General features: G+C 45.0%; 1 protein-coding gene and 1 long non-coding RNA gene across 2 annotated transcripts; both read right to left on the bottom strand.

The window, feature by feature from the left end:
- Positions 4,557 to 6,247, bottom strand: LOC110435057. The gene is made up of 2 exons (XR_002452709.1): positions 5,138 to 6,247; positions 4,557 to 5,036 (listed from the first exon to the last, which is right to left on the bottom strand). It is a non-coding gene; the product is annotated as an uncharacterized LOC110435057 (long non-coding RNA).
- LOC8056696 (70 kDa peptidyl-prolyl isomerase) lies at positions 6,554 to 11,149 on the bottom strand. The gene is made up of 12 exons (XM_002453800.2): positions 10,617 to 11,149; positions 10,410 to 10,496; positions 9,097 to 9,357; positions 8,931 to 9,005; positions 8,764 to 8,844; positions 8,484 to 8,678; positions 8,107 to 8,372; positions 7,903 to 8,028; positions 7,662 to 7,808; positions 7,446 to 7,573; positions 7,059 to 7,179; positions 6,554 to 6,966 (listed from the first exon to the last, which is right to left on the bottom strand). Exons 1-12 carry the CDS (start codon positions 10,975 to 10,977, stop codon positions 6,757 to 6,759), a joined length of 2,058 nt encoding a protein of 685 aa, XP_002453845.1. The 5' UTR covers positions 10,978 to 11,149; the 3' UTR covers positions 6,554 to 6,756.

Here is a 17,572-nt window from a genome sequence, read left to right on the forward strand (position 1 = left end):
CCCGAACTTTATCTTTCACAACATAGTACTTTATGTCAATGTGTTTGGCAGCACCACTTGACCTATTGTTGTGAGCATACTGTATCGCTGGGTTGTTATCACAATACAACCTCATAGGTTCATTTATGCTATCAATTACTTTCAATCCGAGTATAAATTTCTTTAGCCAGTTCACCTGCCCTGTTGCATCATAACATGCTACAAACTCGGCATACATTGTCGAGGATGCAATTACAGTTTGTTTGGAGCTTTTCCACGATATCGCTCCTCCAGCGAGAGTAAATATATATCCTGACGTGGATTTTCTTTCATCTCCCGCATAATCGAAATCTGAATACCCCTCTATCTACAGGGAATCAGATCTTCTATATGTCAACATGAGGCCTTTCGTACCCTGCAAATAACGTAGGACTTTCTTTACCAATTTCCAATGTTCAAATCCTGGATTCTTTTGATATCTGCCAAGTAACCCGGTAACATAAGCTAAGTCAGGGCGTGTACACACTTGAGCATATTGTAAACTTCCAACTGCTGAAGCATACGGTACCGCTTTCATTTGGTTAATTTCATATTCATTCTTGGGACACTGATGTTCCCCAAATCTATCGCCCTTGACTATAGGAGCAGGTGAGGGACTGCACGCATGCATACTAAATTTCTTTAGAACCTTTTCTATGTATACCTTTTGCGATAATCCTAGAACCCCTTTTCTTCTATCTCGGTGAATCTCTATTCCCAAAACGAACGAGGCCTCACCGAGATCTTTCATATCAAAATTTGAGGACAAAAATTTCTTTGTTTCCATCAATAGGTTCATATCACTACAAGCAAGTAGAATATCGTCCACATACAAAATCAAGAATATATACATTCCATTCTTAAATTTTGCAAAAACGCAGTTGTCCTCAACATTTTCTTTAAACCCAAATCGTCTTATCGTTTCATCAAACTTCAAGTTCCACTGTCTTGAAGCTTGTTTCAATCCATAGATTGATTTCTTTAGGTGGCATCCCATATTTTCTTTTCCTTCTACGACAAAACCTTTCGGTTGTGCCATATAAACATTTTCCTCCAAATCCCCGTTAAGGAATGCCGTCTTTACATCCATTTGATGTAATTCTAAATCATAGTGAGCTACAAGTGCCATTATAATTCTGAAGGAATCTTTACATGAGACTGGAGAAAAGGTCTCATTGTAATCAATTCATTCTCTTTGCGTAAAGCCTTTCGCTACGAGTTGCACTTTAAATCTTTCAACTTTCACTTGGGAGTCATATTTCGTCTTGTAGACCCATTTGCAACCTACTGTTTTGGCTCCTTTAGGAATTTCTTCTACGTCCCAAACTTTATTGGCACTCATTGATTTCATTTCATCTTCCATGGCCTTAAGCCACTTTAATGAGTGATCGCTTCTCATGGCTTCTTCAAATGAGGTGGGATCATTCCCCATGTGAAATTCTTCTGTTTCATAAATTTCATAGTCATCAGAAATAGGTGACCTTCTTATTCTTTGAGACCTTCTAGGGGCCTCTGGCACTTGTTCCACAATGGGCTGTGGTTGTTCTTCCTCATGAACGACAATTGGTTCTATAGGTTCCTGAATTACAGGTTCCTCAGGTTCATTTATTGTCGCCACAGGAGAACTAACGACAGGTGTTGGCACAACAGTGGCTTGCACTGTCGGTGCAGCAACAGCAGCAATAGGTAGTGTAAAAAATGGTTCTTCATCTATTGGAGTGGGCATGAATACCCGCTTCTCCTCTAGACTGATTTCTCTTGCTACCTTGCTCCCCCTGATCATGTCATCCTCCAAGAAGACAGCGTGTCTAGTTTCTACAATCTTCGTATGTCTGTCAGGACAATAGAAGCGATATCCTTTCGACCTTTCTGGATAGCCAATAAAATGGCAGTTGACTGTCTTGGGATCTAGTTTTCCTATGTTTGGGTTAAACACTTTTGCCTCAGCTGGACAGCCCCACACACGCAAATGGTTAAGTGAGGGTTCTCTTCCTGTCCACAATTCATATGGTGTTTTAGGCACCGATTTACTTGGTACTCGATTAAGTATATAAATGGCAGTTTTCAATGCCTCCATCCATAAACTAATCGGTAGTGTGGAGTAACTTATCATGCTTCTCACCATATCCATTAAGGTACGGTTACGTCTTTCAGCCACTCCATTCTGCTGAGGCTCCCCCGGTGTGGAGTACTGAGCGACTATGCCATTTTCCTATAGAAACCTTGCAAAAGGTCCAGGAACTTGGCCATAAGGGGTATGTCGCCCATAGTACTCTCCACCTCGGTCGGATCGTACTATCTTAATTTTCTTGTTGTGTTGATTTTCAACTTCTGCTTTAAATATCTTGAATTTATCCAATGCTTCTGATCTTTCTTTAATTGGATAAATATAGCCAAAACGAGAGTAATCGTCTGTGAAAGTTATGAACGAATCAAAACCATCCACGCTTTTCACAGGAAAAGGTCCACATATGTCGGTGTGGATTATTTCTAAAGTTCCTATACTTCGTTTGGCGTCTTTCTTAATTTTCTTGACATACTTTCCTTTAATGCAATCAACACATTGTTCTAAATCGGAAAATTCTAAATGCGGAAGAATTGATTCTTTTACTAATCGTTCTATTCTCCCCCTCGAAATATGGCCTAAGCGACAATTCCATAATTTCGAAGAGGTATTTTCAGCTCTCTTCCGCTTCTTGTTTACATTTGTAGACGGGGAATCATTCATATTCTCATCACATACATCATTCACATTATCAGCAAGAGATAATAAATAAAGTTTGTCTTGTCGGAAGGCAAGACCAACACATTCATCATTAACAAGTATCTTACATTTGCCATCACCAAAATGGCAATCAATTCGATCATCATCAAGTTTCGAGACACTTATTAAATTTCGACGCAAAGAGGGAACATAAAGTACTTCTTTAAGTTTAAGTACAAAACCATTATGCAATTCTAAAAATAAATCTCCAATGGCTTCAACATTGGCTTGCACTCCGTTTGCAACTTTAATTGTTCTTTCTCCTCTTTGCAAGGTTCTCGTCCCACTTAATCCCTCTTTTCATCAGAGACTTCAGGAAGTCTGGACAATCCCTCTTGTAGTGGCCTCGCTTGAAACAGTGCTTGCACTGATCTATTTCCGCTGAGCCATAGGGGTTGTGTGGCTGGTTCTGCTGGTTCTGTTGGTTCTGCTGGTTCTCTGGGTTCTGGGGTTTCTTTCCCTGTTGTTTGGAGGGGGAAGACTGATTCCACTGAGGTTTCCCTTGTGGTTTCTTGCCATTGAAGTTCTTTCTTTTGTTGTCTCTCACAAAGTGAGCAGAGTCACCTTGTGAGGACTTCAATCTTTCCTCCTCCTGAGCGCACATAGCCATGAGTGTTTCTAAATTCCACTTTTCAGGCTGAATGTTGTAGTTCACAACAAATGGCTCATATTCTTTTGGCAGAGAAAAAAAATCAAATGAATTAGGAATTCATCCGCCTTCAAGTTTATTTTCTTAAGCTTAGATGCCGTGGCATTCATTTTCATGATGTGCTCTCTTATGCCACCGCCAGTGTATTTTTCAGTGACTAGTTGCTTGATCAGCGAACTAGCTTTGGCTTTGGTAGACCCAGTAAACTGATTCTTCACATGTTCAAGGTATTCTTTGGCGGTCACACATTCAGGGATCGAGCCCCTTATTGATTCTTCTATAGTGGCTCTTTCCACCAGCAGACACTTGCGGTTGGACTGAACCCAACGCCTATGATCAATATCATATTTCATTCGTATATCTGCATGATCACGCTTTCGAGACTGTCCTCTTTTTTTTCTTTTTTTTTTCTTTTTTTTTCTTTAATTTCTTTTCGGCTCGGTCCTAAAACTAGCCCAACAGCTGAGCCACTCGTGGCCACCCCGCGTCCCAGGCCGTAACCTAGGCCTGGGCCGAGAATTCGTGATCCCGCCTGGGCCACTTTCGGCCCGCGACTGAGCTGGCTGATCTGAGCCGCTGATTCACATCCGACGGCCAGGAGTGATTTTCGCGGGATTAAAAACCCCTTCAACAGCCAGCCCCCTCATTTCTTTCTCTCCTCTTTCTTTTCTCAGCAAACGGCCGGCGGCTGGCCAGGAGGCCACTGGCCTCGGTGGAGCCTCTCGTCTCCTTCGGCTGCTGGTGGCCAACAGCAGCCACTGCTGCCTAATTTCTTTTCCATTTTTTTTTCTTCATTCTTGAGTCCAGCCGCACAGATCCGGCCGCTTCCTTTGTATTTTTTTTTCTGTTCTCTTTCTTTCCACCACACACAGAAGACCTTCCATGGCCGCGGACAGGGGAACCAGGAAGCGGCGCCGCCGCCGGGCCCTTGGCCGGTGCACGCGTCCACCCGAGGGTTGGGCGCGCCGCCGTCCAGCGGCTCCGTGACGGCGCCAAAACCGGTGCTTATTTTGGGTTAGGGTTTCGTTCTTGATTCGTTTTCCTCGATTCAGATCGAGTTTTATTTCGTTTCTTTTCTTCCCGATCTTTGATCTATTTCGCAACCAGACTCCGATACCATTGTTAGTTTCGTAATGCATCGCGGTTCATAGATCGGGAACATTTCTTTACATTTAATCAATAATAATATGTACATCAACATGCCCTAAATAAGATCTACTGTAAAAACAAAACGGAAACGGTAAATAGACTAGACCGTCGCTGGGAGCCGGAGCCGCCGTAGATCCGCTGGCGTTCGCAGTGGCGTCGTTCGCTGGTGAAGCCATCGGATCTACGTCGGGGGACGTTCCTTGTGGTGGCGGCGCGGACGTCGGGGTGGCGTTGTCGGCGTCGGTGGTGCTTCCCGTCGCTGGCAGCGCCCCTCTCGGATCGGATTAGGGTTTAGGATGTCGGTGGGGGAAAAGGCTGCGCGGTGAACCTCGTACCTCGAGCTCCAGCCCCCCACCTTCCTTTATAGCGCTGTGCGACGGGGGCCCACCAACCATGTAGGGTTGGGCGCCCCCGATCAGGGTGCGAGAACAAGGCCCAGAAGGCCTTTGGGCCCATCTGGAAAGGAGATCAACTAACAAGGGTAAGTGTAAGATATAAGCACACTAGAAAGCCCTAAGGCTCAATTTGGATGTAAATATTGAGGGTGGTAGAATTACATTGGATATCTTTCAGAAAAAAGAGAAAGAAAGAAATGCTTGGACCCCAATACCTACATCCAAATAGGATATAAGTGCACATAATATCTACATCCACAGGGTAAAAGTGCACATCTTGCTAAAGTAGTTTATAATTTTTCTCCTGTGGTACTTTAAAAGATTAAAAGCCCTAGGCCCAATTCAAACCCTTTACCGTGTGTTTGGTTCAAGGGTTTACTTGGTTGGAACGGGTTCAACCTAGATGGCCATACATTTGGTAGAAAGAGGAGAAAGGTCACTGCCAACTCATAGGGTTCGACCCAAAGGGCCATACGTTTGGTGGAAGGAGAAAATTCGCTGACAGCTGGGTCCCACGTACATAGTAACTAACAGAGTTTATAGTAGCAACCATCCCTCATACCAAACAAAAAATGAAATGACTTCAACCCTCAAATCAAACATGAGATGAGTTCATCTCATGGAAAGAAAAATGGGTTGATATAAAAAGATATCCCACAAAAAAATTATATCCAACTGCGCCTCGTATATGCGGTATGCAGCCGGGCCCGGGGGATTTGTAGTGTAGTGGCTAATTACTGACAACGTGCCAGAACGTACGCAAACTTGCATTTTTACCGGAATGGTTTGTGTGAGAGAGGGTTTACAAGGCCAACAAATTTGGACGGTCCAGTATATAATTTGATAGTGGATTTTTTTTTTTTGCCCTCCATTACTCGAATTGGGGATATCGATAGCCGGATAGGTAGTGTTACTAGAGGATCTAGGCTCTGCGTGCCGCTCTATCGGTGGGTTTAGGATTTCCAGTTCAAACTGAATTGTTAGTACAAAATTTATTTGGGTCAAACGCATGATAGACTATAAAAATCCGATAGCACGATGTCATGAAGACTTACTGTAGTGTACTCCTTCAGTCCAAAAAGAATATAAAGCTCACTTTTCCAGAGTTAATTAACCCCAAGTAATTTGGCAAGTAATAAGTGTCATTAGATCAATCATATAAGAAATTTTAATAGTAAACCTATTTAGGCCCTGTTTAGTTCCCCACCCAAATTTTTTTCATCCATCCCATCGAATCTTTAGACACATGCATGGAACAATAAATATAGATAAAAAAATGAACTAATTACACAGTTTAGTTGAGAATCGCGAGACAAATCTTTTAAGCCTAGTTACTCCATGATTAACCCACATGTGCTAATGACAGATTAATTATGCTTAATAAATTTGTCTTACAGTTTTCTGACGAGCTATGTAATTTGTTTTTTTATTAGTTTCTAAAAACCCCTCCCGACATCCTTCCGACACATCCGATGTGACACCCAAAAATTTTTTATTCCCAATCTAAACAGGCCCTTATAATAGATAGGTTAATAATATTTTCTATAGATCTAGTAAAACTTAAGATTGGTTGACTGCTGAAAAAAACGAGATTATCATATTTTCTTTTGAGACAGGAAGTAACTATTAGACAAGTCAGTTGAACAGTACAGTACAAGTCAAGACTTCACCCAACTCCTCAACCCCCACAGGTAACAAATACGTATAATACTCATATCTATACGACGATAAACACTTGTCCCGTGAAAAGCAGAGACGGCGAGCACAGATACCATGCTCAACTAACAGTTTATGCAGTCTATCTCTTGAACACTGCTGTGCATGTAGTAACCCACACAAACTGCAACCAATAGCATTACCGGAATCAATAGCCTCAGCACGAGCCACAGCGTGGACCCCTTGCTTCCATCGGTAGTGAAGAATCTCCTAAGCATTTCTGTCAGTGGCCATAAGAGCCCATGCTTCTTGTTTAGTGCCTGACTCATTTGGTCCTTGAAGCAGCAACAACAGCAAATTTACAGTTAGACCAATGGCCATCAAGGTGTCGCAGGGCAAGGTGGGGCGAGGTTCAGAGGGAACTTACATTGTCTTCCGTGTCTTCAAGCTTGCTCAGCTTGGAAATCATGTTGCCATACAATTTGGCATCCCTTCTTTTGTACTCCTTGACCTTCTCCTTTAGCCTCCTGTACCCCATCTTCACATCCCTGATAAAGAGAATGAGTTATATCTTACTTGTATCAACATACAGGTTAAAGTTTCTGCTTTAAAACATATTGCAAAGGACAGAGTTGTGCTTGCGTGTTTGATGCCATCAACTATTGATTTCTCTGATTGCATTTAAAAAATGATATGTAACAGAATTAGCTGGCAAGTTATTCTCAAAGGATTTTCATTAAACCAACTTACTACATATGATTAGCATGCCCGGGTCTGTAATTTAATCAAGTAAACAGTACCAATAAAGTATTACCTGTTGTCAGGATCTATTTCTAGAGCTTTCTTGATATCTGCCTCTGCCAAATCAAGATCAACAAGATGCATGTGTGCCTGTGCCCTTCTGTACAAGGCCTTCACATTTGTGCTATCAGATTCCAGGACCTAAATACCGATACTTACTGTAAGCACATTTTTTTTTACTATAAGTATATAATTCCCAAGATATTTCAGTTTATTCTGTGTATAGTACCTCGGTACACAATTCCTTTGCTTCCTTGTAATCATTAAGCCTTAGTTTACATGCAGCATTGTTGAGCTTGCAGCTTATCTTAAGTGGTTTTGATAGCTGCTTCTCTTCTTCACTGAAGGAGCTGTCATACTCGATGAAGCTCAAAGCCTGAGAAACAGCAAAACGATCTTAAATACCATTTTTAGCATAATGCAAAGAATGTGCAAAAGGTTCTTTGAAGCCTGGCGCTCAAAATTTTGACCTTTTCATATCTCTTAGAAGCCCTGGCATACTTGCCAACTTTAAACCACACATTCCCTTCTTCTTTCTTCTTAGCAGCTGCTTCAATCTTCTCAGCAATGTTCTTCAAGTCCCATGAATCTTTCTCCTGCATGAAACAGCAGGTAGGATCTTAATTTCATCACCGATCAATACACCACACAAGCTCTGGCATTGCACATTTTACCTTATCAAATGAGACAAGCTCCATTTCGTAGTAAACAGATGAGTTAGGTGGAACCATAGCCAGATCTTGATTTGTTTCATTAGTTCCAAAGGCGTGATGAGGAGGAATAATGACCAAGGCTACTTCTCCTTTCTTCATGCTGAGTACTGCTTTGTCAAGCCCTTCAATCACTTGATCCTCATCAGTCTTGAACTCAAATGGCTCCTCACCATCATGACCTTTCTTGACAAATAAGGTACCATCCTCCAACTTCCCAATAAGTTTCACTGGAAAGCAAAAGCATTATAATTTGTACCAGAAATAAAAAAGAAGAGAACATTACCACAAATTCAGTTATGAGATTATGTGAAAGAAACAATTCATAGATTATCATGTACCTCGGACAATTGCACAATCATTGGGACGGTCATAGCCTTCACCCTCCTTAAGGATCTTCTTAAGGACCTTTTTATCATTGCCTAACTCAGTGACCGTCCTCCAGGACACCACTTGAAGATCAATGTGTAATGTCGCATTAGGAGGCACAGAAGCTTCTTCTCCAGAGGTCGGTCTACCTTTCACACCAAAGCCATCTGTTCATCATACACGACACATGTTAGATATGCATCTACTCACATGTTGTACTGAGTCCATTATTAAAACATACTACAAACTCACATTGTGGCATGACAGTGAGGTGGGCCTTCTCGTTTTTCTTCATGGTCTTGACAGCCTTTGATATGGCAGGGCAGAATACGCCTGGAAGAAACACAACATTCTTGCATAAGAAACTGACTTTTCAAAGCTAGAACTACAGTGCAATTACTAAAAAATGGCCAATATACCATCTCTCACAGTGAACTCAACACCATCAGATTTCGATACAACTGTTCCATCCTCAAGTCTTGCTTCATACTTAACTGTAGAAAATATCCAAATAAACCTTTCAAAGTTTTGGTCACTGAAAAGGCAAAGTGGAATCGAACAACAGAGTAGAACATGGTACAGTACCAAAAACTTCATCAGGATCTCTGGGGTTCTCCCACTTATCGCCTTCGGCTAGTACCTTTTTCAAGATGCCTCCATCCTTGCAAATGTCCTTGATACACACCCATGACAGAAGCTCAACGTCAAACTGCAGCGTGGCATTTGGAGGGATGACTGGTGGTGAGCCATCTTCACCATATGCAAGCTCTGGTGGGATGGTGAAAACAGCATTTTCGCCTTTCTTCATGGTCTTGATGCCCAAATCCCATCCCTTTATAACTTGCCCTATAGGGAGTAACAATATTGTTTACTTCAGAAACATGCACCATTTCACCATAGTGTATACTTTAAGCAAGTTAAGTTTAATTATACTACAAAAGGAGAATACTCATGTGATATACAACTTCATAGTAGTAGACCAGTAGGATCAAAATAATACACACTAACCAGAATCCTCTGTGTGCAGTATAATTGACAGAACCTAGAGCACAAACCTCCAGTCACTTTCAATTTCAACGTGCAAACAAAACCTGAAACAAAGTACTTGTTCTTCTACTCCGATGAGGCATAGTTAATTTTGACTTAAAATCAGGATGTTAGGATACAGATCAATTAGGAGTCTAGTACAGGAACTAAATTTTGTAACTACCATTTAATATCTCAGATCAACTAATGACTTGTTCATTGTCTATGTCATACTGTAATAGTCCAGCAATGTTGTAAAAATTTGGTCAATGACACATGGAAACAACATTTGAAGAATAACTGCAGCAACAAAGGAAAGCATAACCTGCTCCTACTAACCCTCCCTACATTTATATTTTACTACACAGTACATTGGCTGTTTATGTGGGTGAAAAAGAAATACAAAACTGTGCAAACACAATCAGTCTCAAATCCTCTGTCCTGGTGGCTCAGTGATCAACGTAAAGTACGGTGAGTGAATTAAAATACCTAGTAAGATGACAGAAATACATTGTCAAAGTGCTACCAGCCAACTTAACAAACCTAGTAAGATTACAAAACTCCTCTATTGAATCTGTATACAGTATGGACACAAGCAGCTAATACGCACATCAGCTACATGTAAGCTAATCCTGATACCTCCTCTGTCATTAGTCGTTTGAAGTCAAGAATGTTCGCCGGACTCGTACTGAATGCTAATTGTGATATATACTGTACATCAGCAATTAGTAATGTAGTTGACCAATTCTAGAAAGAAAAACAAATTTCACAACGTCAGCAGGATTCTGATATCAAAATCTACACGACTTAAATTCGATCCTAGTTCCAACTTCCAAATGAGGCAGTGTAATGCCAGAGCAGTGTGATGATACCTTGACCCAGCTTGAACTTGAACGGGGAGTCGCGATCCCTGCTGGAGTCGAACTTGGTGCCGTCCATCAACGTCCCCGTGTAGTGAACTGCGCCGTCAAAATCAATCCAGTGAGCAAGCGTTCCCCAATCCAACCCATAGTCTCGTCTCACCAGAAATTCAGAATCGGAAACGCAAGCCAGAGAGGCGAACCTCAGTATAATCTCACCTTCGACCTCGTCGCCGTCGCCGGGGCGGCCCCATCCCTCGCCCTCCTTCACCAGCTTCTTCTTCAGCCCCTCCTTCCCGATCTCCCTCTCCTCCCCCACCTTCAACTCCGCGGGAGGGTTGTCCCCTGCCCCTTCCCCAGCACCGGCGCCGGCGTGGAGGTCTTTCATGGCCTCGTCGTCCTCCTCGCCGCCTAGGCCGTAGCCCCCCATCCCCATCCCCATGGGGCCTCCGAGGCCGTAGCCCCCCATCCCCATCCCCATCGCACCGCCGAGGCCGAGGCCTCCCATCCCCATCCCCATCCCCATCATTCCCATGGGGTCGTACCCGCCAGCCGCCGGGAAGTCGTAGTCGTCTTCCATGGCCTCCGGAAATGGAAGCTTCTAGAAGGCGGGAGGAGTGCGAGCGGCTAGCTTCTCGAGCCGGGCGGGGGCGTGGACCGCGGGCGTGCGCCTTTCGAGTTTCGACTCCCGAGATCGATACGCCGTCGGCAATTTGGAAGACACTGCGCGAGTGAGAGAGACTCGTGGTGTTCTAGAGAGTTCTTGAGACAGGGCCGTTGCGCGCTTGCCGTTGGACTGTGACATCTGGGGCCACAATTATACATGGCCCAGTCGTCAGTGAGTGAGTAAAGCGAGGTCCCGTGGATGAGGCTAGAGCAACGAAAATGGATAGCGACTTTGCTGCTGGTAGCTGGGGAACGGTTGGCAGTTGCGGAACTCTCTGGAATACCTCAGCCAGAGCAAGTACAATAATAGAAGAGCATGTTTAGATCAAAATCTTTACATCTCAAATTTTTTCTGTAAACTTTACATTTAAATAGGTGTTTAAATGCTTTCTAAATTTTTTAGTCTGCAACACACAAGACACGGGTCCCTAAGTAAGTTTACACAGTTTTAGGGCTGCAAGGTCCCAAATTTCAAATCTTTACAGCCAAGTTTTACAAGCCCCTGTTTAGATCCATTCTTCCAAAAAGTGCTTATTTCTCCAAAAGTTTTGGTTGTTTGACTGCATCTAAACAGGGTCTTAGGGCACTCACAATGCAGACTCTATCATAGAGTCTAAAGTTATTTATTACCTCAAACAATGTGGACTTAGAGTCTAAATAAGACTTGGAGTCTTATTTTTTTTCTACCTCTTTCTTCAATAAATATGCTTCCACATCAGCAAAAAACCATAAATAATATGTAACTAATTGTCTTGGACTCTATGATAGAGTTTTGCATTGTGAGTGCCCTTATAGCCAAGTTAATGTTGATGTGGAGGAGAGAAGAGAGGAGAGAGATGATAATTTAGCTCACAATGCAAGACTCTATCACAAAGTCCAAGACAATTAATTATATATTATTTATGGTATTTTGCTGATGTGGCAGCATATTTATCGAAGAAAGAGGTAGTAAAAATAAGACTTCAAGTCTTATTTAGACTCTAAGTCCACATTATTCGAGGTAATAAATAACTTTAGACTCTACGATAGAGTCTGCATTGTGAGTGCCATTAGGCCAGTCTCAATGCATAGTTTTATGGCACAGTTACCAAGACTATAAACTAGGTAACCGAGCCACATAGAGTCTGCTTCTATCTCCTTGATATCGTCATCAGCAGAGCCTTCTATCGGCTTCAGCTTCTTCTTCAACTGCAGCGCCTTGCGACCGTGGACGTTCCGCTCATGCTCAAGGAGCTTGATGGTCTCTGGCAGTTGACTCTCTTCCTGTTGGGCTTGGGACAAGGCGTCCTCCACTTGTTTGAGTTCTGCCAACAGGGATTCCCTTTTTGCCGATAAGTCAGATATCTTCTGCTTCAGCGTGTTTCCTGAAGATCTCAAGATGCCGATGTTCTTGTGCTTCTTATCGGTCAGGAGTTTCTCTTTCCTCATCTCTTTAGAGAGTTGAGTCTGAGCAGCTCTATCGGCAAGACGCCGAGAAGCCCTCTGATACTGCAGCTGACGACTCTCCAAATGTGCGGCTTGGAAGAGGATTTCTTCAACATCGGTTGGGATCTGGCCTCTGAGAGTCCTGAACAGAACCTTGGCTGGGTCGGAGTCATCGACCAGTTGTGCCGTGTCCTGATGAAGGAGGGCCGACAGTTCTTCCAACTTGGCCCTGATCTCTGCCGATGTGATGCCAACTGTCTGGGAAGAGCTTGCTTCTTCACCTTCTTCTTCAGAGATGTCGATGGCGAAGGAGAAAAGGCTATCGGGAGAATCTTGTTCCTGGGAAAGAAAAACAGAGTAAGTAAGTTCATGCTCGGAGAATCGGCAAATAATACTGATGAAGGCTGAGCGACTTACTTGCTTCAAGGCTATTTCTTGCCGTTGACTGGAAGATGCCGGTGGGGCCACAGGTTGATCGGCCAGGGTTGCCGATGGGACAACATGGCTGAATGAGAATAAGTTCATCGGTGGCAATATAATAAAATATGTTACCCTGAGGAAGAACAATGCTTGTCTGAATTAGGGGAACTGCCGATGATGTAATTGGACCTGCCGGGCCAGTTGTTTGTCCACCCACATCAGCTAATGTACCTTCTGCTTGGGGTTCTTCCTGCTGGGGTTTGTCTGCTTCTGGTGCTTCCTGCGGATGAGGGGGAGATGGTGCTTGCTGAATCTCTACATTTGGAGGGGAGGGAGAAGATTCCACCGGAATAGGAGATGCCGGAGGAGGAGGAGGAGGAGTCGCCACTTTCTGGCGCTTTGTTCCAGCCCTGGTACCCTTGGCGCCCTTCCTCTTTGGCTGGCTGGACTGGGGGGCATCGGCACCGTGACGTTTGGCTTTTGCCGATGCACCGGTTTGCTGCAGCAATAAAAAGGAGTTTATAAATACAAATATAGCCGATGTAAAGGTAATCGGTATAAATAAAAAAGGGTTGACAAATTGCCTTGAAAGCTTGTGCCAGAGTGGAAGCGGCTACCGATGGTGGTGTCTGAGTTCTCTTGGTGGTGACTTTCTTAAGGCGTACACCTCGATGCACAACGGTAGCCAGAGTGGGAGCATTGTGGCCAATTGAAGAAATTGGGCCTGGTGGAAACAGGTCGATCGGCTTACCACTTCTACTAACCGATGGAGGGATGTTGTCAACCTGCAAAAGGGATACAAAGGTGAGTTACCGATGGAAATAGAGTTGAAAGAAATTGGAACATCGGTTTGGAATACTTACAGTGTCGTCAGGGACTTTGTACTCGGGATCGATCATGCCGCGATACGAAAGGACTGATTTGCAGAATAGATGCTCCTTCCATTCTGCCCACCATAGTTTGTACGCCTGAGTGATGAAAGCGGCTGGAACCCACTCTGACAAATCTGCATCTGTATCGGCATTCGGTGGTAGTTGGGCTACTCGAATCCACTCAAGAAAGTTGCTGATGGGCTCTCTGGGTTTTATCACATCGGCATAACAGAGCGCAATCGGCAACTGGCCGAAAGCTAATTGATGAGCTAATGCCGATGGGTTGTAAAATTCATAAGTCTGGGGAGAGGTTTTTGTGCTACCAAAGAAATTCACTGGTATGGCTCTAGGAGTCACAATTGCCATCATCACCTCATTATCCCTGTCAAGAGCGTCATCAAATGGATTGAAAACCAGGGGGAGCATACTATCTGGGTCATCATAGGCCAACCACGGTCGTTCATCTCTGGCCAAGCCCTCATACACAGTCTGGAAGAATCGGCCGATCTGATCTGGATTACCCCCTGAACCAGGTAGAACTATGACAGCTTCGCCAAAGTTCAAGGGAGCGCGTGTTGCCGATTCTTCTTCACCCAGCACATGATTTTCAGTTATATCTCTTAGGAAATGCTGTGTGAACAAGTTGAAGTTGAGGCGCTTGTGCAGATGCAGATTTAGCCACATGTTAATGAACCACCAAGGGCCGCCTAAGTTGCTGGTGGACTGGCCGAGCAGGAGTTTCTTGGCCACCTGATGGAGAAGATGGTAAACGGCGCCAAGCAAATATCGGCCGAGAGGAAATCGGCCACCGTTAGCTAGTCTCTCTGCTGCCGATAGATAGACAGAAGTCGGTCCTGCCGATCGACCACAGAACACAAACTTGTCTAGCCACATATTCAGAAAGGTGGTTTGTTCCTTTATGCTGACAGGTCCCTTCCCATGATACTTCTGAATGTACCCTGACCAGCCGCCGATAGCGCGAGTCTCTACTTTGGCACTAGGAGCTGTGTCAAAAAAGTGGGTGCTATCGGCAGAAGATACATCTAGACCGGTGAGCATGGTTACATCGGCAAGAGTAGGAGAAGCAGGGCCGTGGCCAAAGACAAAAGCATTGAGGGTGTCTGACCAAAAGTAAGATGCAGCTATCAACAGTGACTCATTCCTGTGCATATCGGCAATGGACAGCCTAATGCATTGATCTAGTTTTCTCTCACCCCACTCGACTTCATTGGAGTTGCTGACTCTCAAGAACCAGTCTTTCCACCCTACGGTAGGGCTGGGCCAAGAGCGGAAGGTGTCTTTCCACAGATCTAAAGAAACATTTTCGGCTCTGAAAGGGATCCTATTGGTTTCTGCGTTAATGAGATCGGTTGGATCTGGATCCCCTAGGGGGCCGAGGCATTGGAGGTGTGGTTGATCGGTGGGAATGATGATTTTGTTAGACAATTCCTGGTGGTTTTGGAATAAAGAAAAAGAACACAAAGAAAAAGAAAAGAAAGTGTTCAGTAAAATGGATTGCGGATGAACAGGGATGCGAAGAAAAGAACAGGGGATGGAATGAAGGACTGACCTCAGGGACGATGAAGCTAATAGCCATCTTGCGACGAGGAGGATGCCTGGGGGCTTCGGGTTGGTGAGGAAGAGTTTTTGCCGGAGACGTTGAATTTCGCCGCCGCTAGGAAAGTAAAGTTGGGATGGTGGAATGATGTGATGGAGAAGGAAATGCCCGTTTAGAAAGTTGAGGATTTCGAGGAATATGCAGAAGAATAGGATCAGAGTTGTTCAGATTGAGGTTGTCGGTTACCAGATTAGGAGCATTAATTGTGGGAAAAGGCATCATTACTCCAGAGAATTTCAGAGCATTGATGATTTCATACTCCGAAATTGGGGGGCATGTGTTGACACCGTTTTTGGGCACGTGTCCAGGCTGGCAGGATAAGACGGCAGTGTTTTGTTTACAGGATGAGTTGCCGATGAGGGTGGTTGCCGATGAAGGAGAAGTTGAACGTGACTAAGTCTACAGGCGGTGATGTGTCTATGCCGATTGCTATGATGAGAAAGTCTACCGATGACCATGGCAAGGGAGTCTGCCGATGATACGAAGGAAGAGTTCGGCAGCCGCCGATGGTTTGTGACAGAGTTCCAGTGTGTCACGGGGGACAATTTTGTTATTTCCTTAATTATTTAAATCGTTTTGTATACGGATTCCGTGTAATTTGGAATTCGAATTCTAATCGTGTCTGGCTGTAGCTCTTTGAGCAGGGTATAAATATAGACCCTAGGACCTTGTAATGAGACATCTATCAATCAATCAAACACACGTTTTTACTCATATTCCAGCATCTACTTTTTCGACGACTTCGTCATACTTTTTCCCTTTTATTACGAGTTCTTATGAATTCGTCGACTTAAGCTCAGCGTGTTCTCGAGTTCCGCGTGAGTACCTCTTAGCCGTGACATCCGGGCGCATCGCTGTTGTCAGGACTAAAGTATTCGAGTTATCACCTTTGCCGATAGTAAGGTTAAATCGGCTGGCACGCCTTAACGTTTGAGTTGGGTATTAGCCCTTTGTGTTTGCAGATCAGTTTTGCACCAACACTTTCGTCGACAGTGGCGCGCCAGGTAGGGGGTGTGCGTACAACTTTTCCAGCGAACAAGATGGTCATCGTTGCAGCTTCCGCGGCCGTGCCTGAAGGCCTCACGTTCACCGTCGGCCAGATTACGTGGACAACCCACGGCGGTGGCCCCACGGTCACGGTTTCGGAAGAAACCCAGATCCGATCTGGGATGACGGCGGCCTCGGCTCCGACCACGCGGACACCGGCACCGAGCACCCGACTACCGCTTCCGCGCTACAGGGGAAAGAAGATTGATGGCTCGGACCTTTTCTGAGCTCTTGATCGTGCCGATCTCAAACTTCTCGAAGCTTCCCGACTAATAGATGGGATCTCGCGCTAGCCTGACCAAGCCACGTCGACAGATTTTTACAACTCCCACTGGCCAACTCGTGTCGTCACACACGAACAGCTGGGAACGTCTCTGACGATAACCTCGACCCCCTCAGGACGATCCGTCAAACTCGAGGCTGGTCCAGATCAAGGCTCTCCTTACGGGCTGAACAATTCGGCCGTTCACTACTCACGGCACATCCAATCCCTCTTCAACGGGGCTGGTTGGTTGCCAAAGTGGAGCAATCGACCAGCTCGTCACTACGTCAACATGGTGACGATCCGAGAACTACGGGACGCCTAGGCTTCCAGCACAAACTCTAGCACTGGCTCCGTTCCTACCGAAGTCATAAACTCCGAGGACGAAGACTACGACCTGGATTTACCACCGTATCCTCCGGGTTTCTCTCGCTTCCCGGTCTTTCCACCTCGGCGTGGAGACCTCGTCCTCAATGTTAGCGGCGATGAGCCGGTCGTCAATGGAGAAACAGACGAGCAGAGGCAGCTCCGCGAGCAGCGCAACGCCGACCGCGCCCGACGACGCGCGGACGAGGAACGACAACTCCCGCCGCATAACCTCACCGACGCTTTTGACATGGTCGGGGATAAGCAAGTCTACAAAACGCCAAGCGCCAACGTGGCTGTTGCCATGGCCAACTTAGATCGACTCCCTGACACTCCCGAGTGCCAGGGTGTCCGGTCCAGCATGCGCGCGCACCTGATCGCTGTGATGGGACAGACAACCACTCTGCTCAAAAGAGTCCATGCTATCTCCTATGCAGAGGTCTCCTCTGACCAGACCCATCACAGCCGGACCTCACCACAACCCAGCGACCACCACTGC

The sequence above is a fragment of the Sorghum bicolor genome, chromosome 4, assembly GCF_000003195.3.
Source record: "Sorghum bicolor cultivar BTx623 chromosome 4, Sorghum_bicolor_NCBIv3, whole genome shotgun sequence".
Classification (NCBI taxonomy): domain Eukaryota; kingdom Viridiplantae; phylum Streptophyta; class Magnoliopsida; order Poales; family Poaceae; genus Sorghum; species Sorghum bicolor.

What these genes read in the sequence shown, in the direction of transcription:
- LOC8056696 (XM_002453800.2), bottom strand. Translation starts at nt 10,977, where the DNA reads ATGGAAGACGACTACGACTTCCCGGCGGCTGGCGGGTACGACCCCATG. An exon ending in CAAGTTCAAGCTGGGTCAAG is followed by an intron (nt 9,358 to 10,409) that starts GTATCATCACAC and finishes TACTCCCTATAG; the next exon opens with GGCAAGTTATAAAGGGATGG. An exon ending in TGAGTTCACTGTGAGAGATG is followed by an intron (nt 8,845 to 8,930) that starts GTATATTGGCCA and finishes TGTTTCTTCCAG; the next exon opens with GCGTATTCTGCCCTGCCATA.